This window comes from Salvia hispanica, chromosome 4 (genome assembly GCF_029641045.1).
Source record: "Salvia hispanica isolate PSC_SH4W2 chromosome 4, Shi_PSC_v1, whole genome shotgun sequence".
Lineage (NCBI taxonomy): Eukaryota > Viridiplantae > Streptophyta > Magnoliopsida > Lamiales > Lamiaceae > Salvia > Salvia hispanica.
Window position 1 is genome coordinate 9,850,349 of NC_142695.1, and position 14,422 is coordinate 9,864,770.

The 14,422-nt window shown below is 44.3% G+C and overlaps 1 protein-coding gene and 2 long non-coding RNA genes across 3 annotated transcripts; 2 read left to right on the top strand and 1 right to left on the bottom strand.

Moving 5' to 3' along the window:
• Positions 1–772: 772 nt before the first annotated feature.
• LOC148927214 (uncharacterized) lies at positions 773–2,495 on the top strand. The gene is made up of 2 exons (XR_016128754.1): positions 773–2,083; positions 2,188–2,495. It is a non-coding gene; the product is annotated as an uncharacterized LOC148927214 (long non-coding RNA).
• Positions 2,496–6,130: 3,635 nt separating this feature from the next.
• Positions 6,131–7,168, bottom strand: LOC148927215 (uncharacterized). The gene has a single exon (XM_089056525.1). The coding sequence runs from the start codon at positions 7,166–7,168 to the stop codon at positions 6,131–6,133; it is 1,038 nt and encodes a 345-aa protein (XP_088912651.1).
• Positions 7,169–10,789: 3,621 nt separating this feature from the next.
• LOC148927216 (uncharacterized) lies at positions 10,790–12,507 on the top strand. Its single transcript, XR_016128755.1, has 2 exons — positions 10,790–12,100; positions 12,205–12,507. It is a non-coding gene; the product is annotated as an uncharacterized LOC148927216 (long non-coding RNA).
• Positions 12,508–14,422: the final 1,915 nt, after the last annotated feature.

Here is a 14,422-nt window from a genome sequence, read left to right on the forward strand (position 1 = left end):
CTTGAATTGGCATAGCCAAGCAGATAGGTAATCATAAAACAAAACATGGCATGACAACATACTTGAGCAAAGAATCACATTTTCATACTAAAAACACGTTTTAAAAGAATGCCCACCTCAAAAGCTAAAGCTCCTTCCGAAATTTCCTTAACTTGGTTTTAGATGACGTTCGAAGACGTCCCTTTAGGAAATAAAAAGATACTTAATTAGATTTTGAGATATCCATTAAGCTTAGACATGAATGCATCCTAAGTGCGTGATCATTTTATTCCTTTTTCCCCTAAATTTTCTAGAAGAGTTCTAAAATTCTTGAGTATTAATTAAATCAGTAGATTTAATTAAATTGGGAAAATTATTCGCTTAGCTAGAGGGTGCTACCTCCTATGCTATTTATTCAAGTACAAAAATAAGCTCGAGGTCTATTCACCGTTAGCGTACCGTGTTTTCTTAAATTTCAATCGTTAGGGCACTAATACTATATTCCGGAAAATTAGACTTATCCTTGTGGAAATTTACTTACAGACTATTAATTATTAAATCCGTAGTATAGGAAAGCCATGATTTAATTAAATTCCTAGTCCAATACTTTATTTAGTTGATAGCCCAACACAAAAAAAATTAAAGGCCCAGCTGATAAAATTTGGGAGGCCCAACAACTAAAGAAAAAGATGAGGGAAGGCCCAAAACCCTCCTACATCCATTGGTCTTCCCTTCCTCACATTCTCATTCTCAAATTCCACATTCGAAACCCTAAATCGAGAGAGAGCTCGGCGGCGCCTCCTCGTCTACCGCCGCCGGCTGCTCCGATCAGTGTCCCCCTGTGCATCGCCGGCTAGCTCGATGCCTTCCCCTCCTCTCTCTACCTCATCGAACACAAAACCCCCAAATTATACACAAACCCTAACTCCAATTCTCCCTTCCCTCTCGGCGAATCGCCGCCATCCACCGCCGCCTCGTCCTCGGCCGTCCGACGAGCAGGGCATGCCGCCTGCGGCGTCGCTCGGCGCCGCTCCAGGGTATCTTAGAGCCGTCGCCGGAGGTGTTACCGTGCGAGGCAGCTTCTGTTTTGGCCTCTGCAGGCTCTGCCCGTCTCGCCATCCGGCTCTCCGTCAAGCTGCGGCTATCTCAGCCGTCGCAGCGTGAGGCTGCTGCGCGGAATAGCGGTCTATGCTATCGGCATCCGGTTCGCCGGCGTGCTTGCTGCCACCACCGCTCGTGAGCCACACCGCTTCGTCGGGCAGTAGCTAAGTGCTTGACCTCTCTTCCTTATCCTCACTTTCTTTTCTTTTATTTTCTTAAGTTAATAGATATGTTAGGAGGCAGTAGCACCCCTATTTGGGTTGTGGTTTTGCTTATCGAATTGTGAAGCTAGCACCTTGATTTGAACTCACTGTCGGCTACTATGAAAAAGTTGTGGATGAAGCATTCCAAGTAAAGCTAGCATTTTCTTTGTGGATTTAACACTTAGCATGTTGTTCTCTGAGTTTCCCTTGTTTCATCTATGTGTTAAGGCTCTAAATTTTCTTATCCTAAGCATGGCATTCGAAACAAGGCAGGGGAGTGTTAAAGGTTTCATTGTTCTTCCATTATCCTATCATGCTGTTAAGATCTGAAGTGGTGGTGCTCTTAACATGCTTGTGCTTTATTTACTACATGCTGACATGAAATTTTGATTGGGAGGAGGGTGGAGGTGTATTACCTCTGAAAATCGAAGGAGTGGCTGACTTGCTGCTGCTCACTACTTGCTCTACCCTCTAACTCTCTGTTTTTGCTGAATTTTGAAGTGTGTGTGAAAGGAGTTGGTGTGTGGTGTGGAGGGGCCTTTATAGGCCGAGCTTTGGTGTACTCTTGAGCCTTAAATGGCTGCTGTACCATTTGTTGCTATGTGGCAGAAAATCTCACCTTTAGTGATCCTCATGCAGCACTCTTTAACTGAGAATTGGTGGTATTCTAAGGACATAAGGACTATGCATTCATGCCATTTGTTGTCTTTCTTCTCCTTTTTGCAGGGGCTTGTTGAGGGGTCAAAAGTTGCAGTTGTTCTTGCCTCTTTTGGCAAGTGTTTTGGTCTACTCTAACAAAGGTATCATTGTCATCTTCCTTAAGTGAAATCTGTTGGCTGCTTTAGTACTCCTCAATTTCCCTCTTGTTCCCCTTGCATCTAATATACTTGTTTGTCTTTTGTAGGAGAAAGAGACAACTTGCTGCCACCCAACTGTCCCGGGAGGTAGGCTCGCTGCCTTGGCTCACCGGCTGACCGGGTGGGGTCGCGGTGGTGTGCGGCTCGGGCTCGGAAAAGAAGAGGCCCAACGTGTAGTAAAAGAGTCGGCCTTAGTTCTTAGCCTTTTAGCCCCTACTTGTAAATTTGTGTACTAGCATTCTCATTTCCTTTTTCTTAAACTCACGTGTACTTAATTAAGTAAGCTAAAGTGTAATTTGGAAAGTAGTTGCACTTTCTTAGCTAGAAAGTAAATTCTTCACATTCTTCTTCGTTAGATGTGTATCGAACATATTTTTATTTTGCATCTAATCGGCACTTAGTAACACAAATTAACGAGTTCTTATTTATTTCATCATAAGAAGAGAGTGACGAAAATTTCCAAGTTGGTGAACCTTTACAACTCAACTTCAAAAGAAAACGAGCGGGTATTACATTCTACCCTCCTTAACGAAAATTTCGTCCCGAAATTTCGCTTAAGTTACTCAAAGAGCTCTGGGTACTTTTCTTTCATCTGATCTTCCAATTCCCACGTAGCTTCCTCGTGACCATGATGCTTCCATAAAACTTTCACTGTTACAATAGATTTATTCCTCAATTCCTTGACCTTCCTATCCAAGATTGCCTCTGGCTTCTCTTCATAGCTTAAGTCTGGTTCCAAAACCATTTCCTCTTGGTGGACTATGTGTTTTGGGTCGAACACATATTTTCTCAATTGTGACACGTGAAAAACATTGTGCACGTTCCCGAAACTCGGCGGGAGTGCCAATCTGTACGCCATAGGACCGACTTCTTCTAGAATCTCGTAGGGTCCGATGAAACGTGGTCTTAGCTTGCCCTTGACGCCAAATCTCGTAATTCCTTTAGACGGGGATACCTTCAGAAAAACTTTGTCTCCCGCCTTGAACTGCAGATCGGTTCGGCGAGCATCTGCGTAAGACTTTTGCCTATCTTGAGCTTCCTTGATTCTCTCCCGGATCTGGCGGACGATCTCTATCATTTCCTCTACAGAGTCCGGTCCGAGCGACTTTCTCTCACCGACTTCATCCCAGTAAAGTGGTGATCTACATTTCCTCCCATACAGTGCTTCATATGGGGCCATGTTTATAGTTGCCTGATAACTGTTGTTGTAAGCAAACTCTATAAGTGGCAATACTGGCTCCCATTTTCCTCCGCGGTCGAGCACTACGGCCCTCAACATATCTTCTAAGGTTTGGATTGTCCTCTCAGACTGCCCATCAGTCTGTGGATGGAATGCCGTACTGAAATTCAACCTGGTGCCTAGCTCTTGCTGCAGGCTTACCCAAAACCTAGAAGTAAATTTTGGGTCACGGTCTGATGTGATCGTCACCGGTATTCCATGTAACCGTATGATCTCTTGCACATAGATCTGAGCTAACTTGTCCGATCCGTAAGTGATACGAACTGGTACAAAGTGGGCGCTCTTGGTGAGGCGATCTATAATCACCCAAATAGCAGTATTCCCTCGTTGTGACTTTGGCAATCCTGTCACGAAGTCCATCGCAATGTGTTCCCATTTCCACTCGGGAATTTCTAGGGGTTGCAATTTCCCATAGGGTCGTTGATGTAGAGCCTTCACTTGTTGGCATGCTAAGCACCTTTCTACAAACGACGCTATGTTCCTCTTCATGCCATCCCACCAAAACTGTTTCTTCATATCTTGATACATTTTCGTACCTCCTGGGTGGGCAGTATAGGGTGTTTCGTGAGCTTCGCTCATGATCTCATTCCTGAGAGTCTCGTCATTGGGCACACATAATCTCCCTTCAAACGTGAGAGCGTTATCCGCCTCTTCGCGATAACTCCCCTCCTTTCCCGTCCTTACTTTAAGTCGAATTTTCTCTAATGCTTCATCACTCCTTTGAGCCTCAACAATTTTGGCTCTTAAGTCTGGCTCAATCTTTAGAGTGGCGATCCTACTTTCCACCGTCTCTGGTGCTCTCACTACCTCCAATCGCATCTTAGCGAATTCCCGTATGAGTTCCTCATTTTGTGTAAGAAAGGTGGCCACTTGGGGGTAGTTTTCCTGCTCAAGGCATCTGCCACTACATTCGCCTTGCCTGGGTGGTAATTTATACCACAGTCATAATCCTTGACTAATTCGAGCCATCTGCGTTGTCGCATATTTAAATCCTTCTGCTCGAAAAAGTACTTAAGGCTCTTGTGGTCCGTGAAGATCTCACATCGAACTCCGTAGAGGTGATGTCTCCAAATCTTCAAGGCATGTACCACTGCCGCTAGTTCTAGATCATGAGTGGGGTAGTTTAACTCGTGTGGCCTGAGTTGGCGTGACGCGTATGCGATCACCTTGCCACTCTGCATCAATACGCATCCAAGTCCGACTTTTGAAGCATCGGTGTACACTACATAGCCTGCTTCTGGTGCTGGCACGGCTAGGACTGGTGCGGTGGTCAACTTTTCTTTTAATAGTTGGAAGCTTGCTTCGCACTCCGGCGTCCAATTGACCTTAGCCCCTTTCTTGAGCTGTTGAGTTAATGGTCTGGCTATTTTAGAAAATCCTTCAATGAACCTCCGATAATATCCAGCCAAACCTAAGAAACTTCGAATCTCACTAGTTGTTGTTGGTGACTGCTAACGTTGTACTGCTTCCACTTTTGCAGGGTCCACTCGGATCCCTTCTGCCGTTACTATGTGTCCTAGGAAGTTCACCTCGTTGAGCCAGAACTCACACTTGCTAAACTTAGCATAGAGTTTCTCGGCTCTCAACGTCTCTAAGGTGGTTCTCAAATGTTCCTCGTGTTCCTTCTCGTTCTTCGAGTAGATGAGTACATCATCTATAAAGACTAGGACGAACTTGTCCAAGTATGGGTGGAACACGCGGTTCATTAAGTCCATGAACACTGCCGGGGCATTTGTAAGCCCGAAAGGCATTACAGTGAATTCGTAATGGCCGTATCTGGTGCGGAATGATGTCTTGGGTACATCGTCATGTCGGACTTTCAGTTGGTGATAGCCTGATCTCAAGTCCATTTTCGAGAATACACCAGCCCCTCGAAGTTGGTCAAACAGGTCGTCAATCCTCGGTAGAGGGTACTTGTTTTTGAGCGTCAGCTTGTTCAACTCTCGGTAGTCGATACACATTCTCAGTGTTCCGTCCTTCTTCTTTACGAAGAGCACTGGTGCGCCCCATGGTGACACACTGGGTCGGATGAAGCCTAGGTCTAGTAGTTCCTGTAACTGTATCTTGAGTTCTTCTAACTCTTTAGGCGCCATTCTGTATGGTGCCTTCGATACTGGGGCCGATCCTGGTTCGAGATCAATTGTGAATTCTAATTGCCTGTCTGGCGGCAATCCAGGTAGTGCGTCTGGGAAGACATCTGGGAATTCTCGTACCACTGCTACATCTTCAATCTTACGGTCCTCTTTCTCTTCTCCATTCAGGTAAACGAGGTATGCAGGGTATCCTTTCCTTATCATAGTGGTTGCTTGTAGTGCAGAAATTATGGACTTTCGTCGTCTCATGGAGATTCCGTGAAAGATTGTGGGTTCCTTTCCTGGGTATTGCAGTGAGATCTGCCTTTCCTTACAAAGAACGGTAGCGTAGTTTTCAGCTAGCCAATCCATTCCCAATATGATGTCGACGCTCCACATCAACATCACATGCAAATTGTAAGCCACTAACTTAAGGTTTCCCATAGTAAATTCTACGCTTGAGCAAGTTCGTGTGATGTCTATAAGGCCTCCTACGGGTGAGGACACCCTCATCTTATGTTTTACTTCATCAGTAGGCAGTTCTAAGGTATCCACACAAGGTGCTGATATGAACGAGTGTGATGCACCAGTATCAAACAAAATGGCAATAGGTATGTTGAGGAGAGTTCCCATACCTGCCAGATTGCCCTGCTCCTGGTTCCCTGGCTCCGTCTTAGGCTACCTCTGTCTCAGTGCAAAAGCTCTGGCCTGAGAGGGAAGCCTCTGCCGTAACTGCCGCTGGTGTTGTGGAGCTTGGGGTAGGGCCGCTTTTCCTTTCGGCTCAGCTTGAAGTGCCCGCAGTTGTGGACGCTGCCCTTGATAGTTCTGTCTCCCTCTGACTCCAGCGTTCCTATCCGGGCATTCCCTGGAGAAATGTCCACCCTTGCCACAGTAGAAGCACCTATCAGTCCCAGCCTTGCACTCCCCATGATGATTCTTCGAGCACTTAACACAGGGAGGGGCTCTAGGTCGGTACTCCATCATCTGATTTGGAGCAGTTTGCCTTCCACCATTCTGCGGTGGCTTCAGAGCAAGTTGTGGTCTCTTAATTTCATTTGGAGCACGATCTCCATCCCACCTCCTTTTCTCTCGGAAGTTTTGCTGTTGTTGAGGTGGTGCTGCGGCAACAAGTACAGTTGACTTCTCTTTGGGCATGGCTGCCTCGATGTCCAAGGCTCGACTCAGTGATTCGGGGTACGACAACCCTCCAAGGCTTGCCAAGGCCATCCTTATTTCGTACCTCAGACCGGCACAAAACTTCTCAGCCATCTTCTCATCAGTATCGACTTGGCCAGGCGCATAGCGAGACATGTCACAGAACATTCTGTCATACTCAGTAACGGACATTCGCCCTTGTTTCAGATTATAGAATTCCACTTCCTTGGCCTTACGATAACTCTTCGGGATGTACTTGTCATACATTCCAGTTTTGAACTCATCCCAAGTCATCTGAGCCAGTTGTTCCGGGGTCAAAATTTTCTTTCGTGCCTCCCACCAGAAATCAGCTGATCCTGTCAGTTGGAAGGTCACACAAGTCAAGCGTTCCTGATCGTTGCAGTGCAGGAAGTTGAAGATACGTTCCATGGCGCGTATCCAGTTTTCAGCTACAACTGGGTCCCCTAAACCATTGAAAACCGGAGGGTTTTGTCTCAGAAAAAGTTCCTCTACTCGCCGCTCCTGTGGAGGTGGAGGCGGCGGAGGAGGTGGTGGGGTCATCCCTCTTCCCGCTCCATTTCCTCGTGGTACATTTTGTGGCACCTCGCCATTCCTTCTTGGCCGTCCGGCACGTCTCCTTGGTGGCATTCTGTTCTAAGGATAACAAGGTTAACATGGATTTATACTTATCGAAAGTCATAATCTTATGCATTGGATTCATTAAATGCACCATTTTCTTGAACACAAGGAGCAATAATATCAAGGGCAAGTAACGTAGCCAAGAAACATCACATGTCATAATCAAAGAAAATTGCCTCTAGCGAGGACTTACAATCTGATACATGTGAGGGCAATAAGGAAAATAAGAAAACTCCTAAAAGGTTCGATACATGGAAAGAGAAAACATGATGCTAAGCTACTATGATAAACACGCCTGAGGCCTGCCCAATCAGTCCTGCTCAGAGTCGCTGCTGATCCACATCGGGTCGCCATGACTAGTCCCCTGATGGGACGTCTCGATCGGAGGCACCGGCTCCTCGGGGTGCTCCGGCACTGCCACAGGCTCTGGTGGCCCTGGGGCTGCTACTGGTGCAAAGGGAATGTCGGTCCCGGCGGCCAACTCCCTGCGCATACGCCATATGCGATGGTACAGCTCGCTGAAAGAAGTCAAATCTATCGGTTGGTGGGACAACCGTAGTGTCTCCGGGTGGGGCTCCACTGGAGGTGGAGGTATCTCTGGTGGTGGTCCGGCCGGTGGTGGGGGAATGAACCCCATCCCCAAGTCAGCGAGGCCGCCAATCTGTGGCTCCTCCTTAGCGGGACCATCCTCCCTCATCTCGCTCCACTCCAAAACCTCCTCGGGCTCCTCATCCGTGTCCTCTCCCTCGGAGTCCTCCTCACTGACCTCATCGTCGTCTACGCCCTCCTCCACTAAGTTCTTGTCGTCATCCTCATCCGCCGCGCTGCTCCCCATAGACCCGGTCTCATCACTCGAGTCGGGCGTAACCTCTACTCGGCCCCTCTCGCGGGCGGGAGCTCGAGACGACTGCCCCTCCTCGAATACTCCGCCTGCACCCCGCATGAGGGCCAAGGGTGGCAACCTGCGGAATTCTTCGTTCCTGGGCGCCTGCGTCTCTGGTGGGGGCCCATCACCGAAGTGGAAGCACCCTGCTGAGACCGCGCTCAGGAAACCGGGCATATCCCCAATAGGCTCATACGTGGGAGGCGGGGACGACGTGTACAACTCGGCAGTGGCCGTCATCCAACTCTGCCACTCCTCAGGAAACAAACCGACGAGCCTCATGATACCCTCGTAGGGCTTCACCCCATGACAGTTGGCCTCGTCCCATAACTTTGCGTAGTGTGCCACGAACTCCGCCAGCGTATCCCCATGGCAGCGGCGGTAGGACCGAAAATAGCGAACCACTGCCTCGGAATCTGCGCCAGCTCGGAGCGGCCTACGATGGGTGTAGCGCTGTCGTGCCATCTGTACGAAAGAATGGGCTCTCAAAAACGTGAAAAGAGAAAATAAAGTATAGAAGTAATATGCATAGTGAAATATATATATTACTAGCCGTCGTATCGATAACCTATTAGGGTTTTTCTCCGATAGGGTAGATCGTATTAGTATTCGTTTTGAGTGACACGTGGGCCCTCATGATTTTGGACGTTCTTTCTCTTTTTAAACGTAAAGGTCGTAATACAGTACGCCGTAGTTCGCATTTAAAGTTCCATATTTCAAGAAAAGTTAGGGGTTCGCCCTATCTTGCATCTTGCCGTTGATTCCATCGCTTTCGGAAGCGGGGAAGAAGAAGTTGTCATTCACAACTAGTTGTTCCAAGAAATTCTAGCCTAATATACCTTCTTAGGCGTTCTAGGTTCGCATGCATAGTCCCAGGTGTGAGTTATCAACACTATCACCATAAGTCCAAAGATCACATAGCTGGTCATGCATAGCACATTACACTTAGTGTTCAAAAGCACTCATAACGTTTCATGAAAAACACATTTTCTTCAAAGAGATTGCATAGTTTTTCCATGACTTAAAACATTATTATCCCCTTTTTGAAAAAGACTTTTTCAAGAAACAAAAGGTATTTACCTCTTTTGCTGCGGTTGAACGTGACGAGTCGAGGTGTTGGGTCCTTTAACTTTCCATTTAAGTCACATTCTAGCCTAGTGCTATCATCCTAGACTAAGGCTTGAAAGGAAGGTTCTTGGGTCCAGAGCGAAAGAACGGCGCTCTGATACCACTCTGTCACGACCACAACTCCCTAGTGCTAGTGAGCGTAGCTATTTCGCGACTAAACAATTCTCAAAAATCAAGGGACAACGTAAAAAGGGTGAAATCACTCAAATCAAAAGTATCAAAGGCATATGGGTACATAGTCAAAACGTGATCAGAGTATCAAGACTAAGTTCAAAGCTTGCTAGTACATAATTCTAGGTTTGCAGCGGAAGAGTCCAAGACAAAATAGCACGTATGAAGACATGCTACTTTGGGCTACCTAACTACTTATTTAATATGCTTGTCCCAACACCTTCGCCTGCTCGTCCACGTTCAACCTGCACATTTGAAAAATAACATGCAGGGCTGAGTATTTGATATACTCAGTGGGCACATTGCCAAAAATAGTTCTATCTTTAATTGTCAATGCCACAGTTGAGTGATCACGGGGTTTTACTTTAAAAGACCCGAGTCACTAAAATACTTTTCCTTTAGTAAAGATTTTGATTGCGCAATCACGTAACATAGATATACCATATCTGAACCTTGTGTGAACCGGGAATGTGGCCACATTCCACGACGGTCACTGGACCGGCCAACCCCTTTTGTTAGCTCACGGTCCCCTTATGTGTACACTAGTCCGAGTAGGGTTTGCGGCCCTACTGGGACCCGAATTCGATTTAACTTGAAGGCATAGCCAAGCAGATAGGTAATCATAAAACAAAACATGGCATGACAACATACTTGAGCAAAGAATCACATTTTCATACTAAAAACACGTTTTAAAAGAATGCCCACCTCAAAAGCTAAAACTCCTTCCGAAATTTCCTTAACTTGGTTTTAGATGACGTTCGAAGACGTCCCTTTAGGAAATAAAAAGATACTTAATTAGATTTTGAGATATCCATTAAGCTTAGACATGAATGCATCCTAAGTGCGTGATCATTTTATTCCTTTTTCCCCTAAATTTTCTAGAAGAGTTCTAAAATTCTTGAGTATTAATTAAATCAGTAGATTTAATTAAATTGGGAAAATTATTCGCTTAGCTAGAGGGTGCTACCTCCTATGCTATTTATTCAAGTACAAAAATAAGCTCGAGGTCTATTCACCGTTAACGTACCGTGTTTTCTTAAATTTCAATCGTTAGGGCACTTATACAATATTCCGGAAAATTAGACTTATCCTTGTGGAAATTTAATTACGGACTATTAATTATTAAATCCGTAGTATAGGAAAGCCATGATTTAATTAAATTCCTAGTCCAATACTTTATTTAGTTGATAGCCCAACACAAAAAAAATTAAAGGCCCAGCTGATAAAATTTGGGAGGCCCAACAATTAAAGAAAAAGATGAGGGAAGGCCCAAAACCCTCCTACATCCATTGGTCTTCCCTTCCTCACATTCTCATTCTCAAATTCCACATTCGAAACCCTAAATCGAGAGAGAGCTCGGCGGCGCCTCCTCGTCTACCGCCGCCGGCTGCTCCGATCAGTGTCCCCCTGTGCATCGCCGGCTAGCTCGATGCCTTCCCCTCCTCTCTCTACCTCATCGAACACAAAACCCCCAAATTATACACAAACCCTAACTCCAATTCTCCCTTCCCTCTCGGCGAATCGCCGCCATCCACCGCCGCCTCGTCCTCGGCCGTCCGACGAGCAGGGCATGCCGCCTGCGGCGTCGCTCGGCGCCGCTCCAGGGTATCTTAGAGCCGTCGCCGGAGGTGTTACCGTGCGAGGCAGCTTCTGTTTTGGCCTCTGCAGGCTCTGCCCGTCTCGCCATCCGGCTCTCCGTCAAGCTGCGGCTATCTCAGCCGTCGCAGCGTGAGGCTGCTGCGCGGAATAGCGGTCTATGCTATCGGCATCCGGTTCGCCGGCGTGCTTGCTGCCACCACCGCTCGTGAGCCACACCGCTTCGTCGGGCAGTAGCTAAGTGCTTGACCTCTCTTCCTTATCCTCACTTTCTTTTCTTTTATTTTCTTAAGTTAATAGATATGTTAGGAGGCAGTAGCACCCCTATTTGGGTTGTGGTTTTGCTTATCGAATTGTGAAGCTAGCACCTTGATTTGAACTCACTGTCGGCTACTATGAAAAAGTTGTGGATGAAGCATTCCAAGTAAAGCTAGCATTTTCTTTGTGGATTTAACACTTAGCATGTTGTTCTCTGAGTTTCCCTTGTTTCATCTATGTGTTAAGGCTCTAAATTTTCTTATCCTAAGCATGGCATTCGAAACAAGGCAGGGGAGTGTTAAAGGTTTCATTGTTCTTCCATTATCCTATCATGCTGTTAAGATCTGAAGTGGTGGTGCTCTTAACATGCTTGTGCTTTATTTACTACATGCTGACATGAAATTTTGATTGGGAGGAGGGTGGAGGTGTATTACCTCTGAAAATCGAAGGAGTGGCTGACTTGCTGCTGCTCACTACTTGCTCTACCCTCTAACTCTCTGTTTTTGCTGAATTTTGAAGTGTGTGTGAAAGGAGTTGGTGTGTGGTGTGGAGGGGCCTTTATAGGCCGAGCTTTGGTGTACTCTTGAGCCTTAAATGGCTGCTGTACCATTTGTTGCTATGTGGCAGAAAATCTCACCTTTAGTGATCCTCATGCAGCACTCTTTAACTGAGAATTGGTGGTATTCTAAGGACATAAGGACTATGCATTCATGCCATTTGTTGTCTTTCTTCTCCTTTTTGCAGGGGCTTGTTGAGGGGTCAAAAGTTGCAGTTGTTCTTGCCTCTTTTGGCAAGTGTTTTGGTCTACTCTAACAAAGGTATCATTGTCATCTTCCTTAAGTGAAATCTGTTGGCTGCTTTAGTACTCCTCAATTTCCCTCTTGTTCCCCTTGCATCTAATATACTTGTTTGTCTTTTGTAGGAGAAAGAGACAACTTGCTGCCACCCAACTGTCCCGGGAGGTAGGCTCGCTGCCTTGGCTCACCGGCTGACCGGGTGGGGTCGCGGTGGTGTGCGGCTCGGGCTCGGAAAAGAAGAGGCCCAACGTGTAGTAAAAGAGTCGGCCTTAGTTCTTAGCCTTTTAGCCCCTACTTGTAAATTTGTGTACTAGCATTCTCATTTCCTTTTTCTTAAACTCACGTGTACTTAATTAAGTAAGCTAAAGTGTAATTTGGAAAGTAGTTGCACTTTCTTAGCTAGAAAGTAAATTCTTCACATTCTTCTTCGTTAGATGTGTATCGAACATATTTTTATTTTGCATCTAATCGGCACTTAGTAACACAAATTAACGAGTTCTTATTTATTTCATCATAAGAAGAGAGTGACGAAAATTTCCAAGTTGGTGAACCTTTACAACTCAACTTCAAAAGAAAACGAGCGGGTATTACAGGGTCCCACCTCCCACTAACTCATTCCACTAACATTTCATTTAAAACTAATAAATACAAGTAAGACTCCTATTCCATTAATTTTTTTAAAACCCGTGCTACTAAGAAATGAGACTCCTAATGGCGGACGGAGGAATTACTAGTTTATTCCTTTTAAATTGTTATCCTTGAAACACTTAGTAGAAACATGTTTACTCCAAATCCAGAAAAGCCCCTTGCCATTATAATGACATCTTTGTTTTTGGCTAAATGGGGTTTAATACATGTGAAGAAATTCTCATTCAGCATTATTGAGGGATGAACACATCCACTTTTCTCCAAAGTTGCATCGAAATCCCAGGAGAATGTTTACTTTCCCCTGACCGATCAAACATAGTGAGGTGTTGGCCACAAATAAGGCCGACCTAGATCCTGATAATTTCTAAGCGAAGGGTTTGCATTAATAAGGTTTGTCTTTATGAGATATGATTGTGTTTTGAATATTTATGCATGCATACGTTGAGCATAACTCATATTTTTAGCGTGCGTATTTTGTGAAAAATTTAACATTAGTGGATGTAATTTCCACTTGAGCCACAGTCACTATTAAAAATGTATTAAAACATATTCTCTCCATATGTGAAAAATTGTCTCATTTTATCATTTTAGGATGTCTGCAATTTATAGTCTCATTTGTTTTTTTTTTATTTTAGGTAAGTGGTCATAAATCATTGCACATATTCTATTATAAAATAATAAAATAAATATATAAAAGTGAGACTCACATTCCACTAATTTATTTCCATTTTTCTCCAAAAAGTCAAATAATTTTTAAATTTAGTCCGTCTGCGAATAGGAGACCAAATTCATTTTTAATATAAATCGTAATAGTGTCTCGCATTCCACTAACTCAATTCACTCACATTTCATTAAAAAGTAGCACTATAAGACACAAGTGGTACTCATATTACACTAATTTTTTTTCACCAATTTCTCTTAAAACTCATGCCAATAAAAAATAAGACTCCTAATGATGAATGGAGGCAGCAGTATTAGTCTCTTTATTTTAGTTTTACAATTAAAATAATAATTATAAATTAAAGTGAGAGGCACAAGGAGAGGGCGTTCAATTGTGGAAATTATGACATGATGAAGAAAAATTGGAATAATGATATATATTGTTTTGGTTAGAGCTGGGGAAAAATACCGAAATATCGAAATACCGCTCTTATCGTATCGAAAAAAATACCGAAAATACCGAATTTTCGGTATACCGTGACTTTCGGTACGGTATGATACCTTACCAAAATATTCCGGTAAGGTAACGGTATAAATTTTCAAATACCGCGGTATACCGTTGCATACCGAAATTCGGTATATACCGTAAATTAAGGTATATACCGTAAACTAAGGCATATACCACAAAAATATAAACACAATTTTATATAAAATATATTTTATATATTTTTAAATTATAAAATCTATTGTCAAATATAAATATAATTATGAATAAATTTTATTTTCAAAATTATAAAATATAAATAATATTCTAAATACTCTAATTTTCTATTTGAATTGATGTTGAAAGTCAGGTATACCGCAAAAGTAAGGTATACCGAACTTCGATACGGTATACCGAAAATCAGGTACGATATCGGTATGGAAATTCGTCATACCGAAAATAAGGTATACCGAAGTTCGGTATACCGAAAACTTTAGTAAGGTAAAGGTATGACTTTTTCGCATACCGTATTTACGGTAAGGTATACGGTA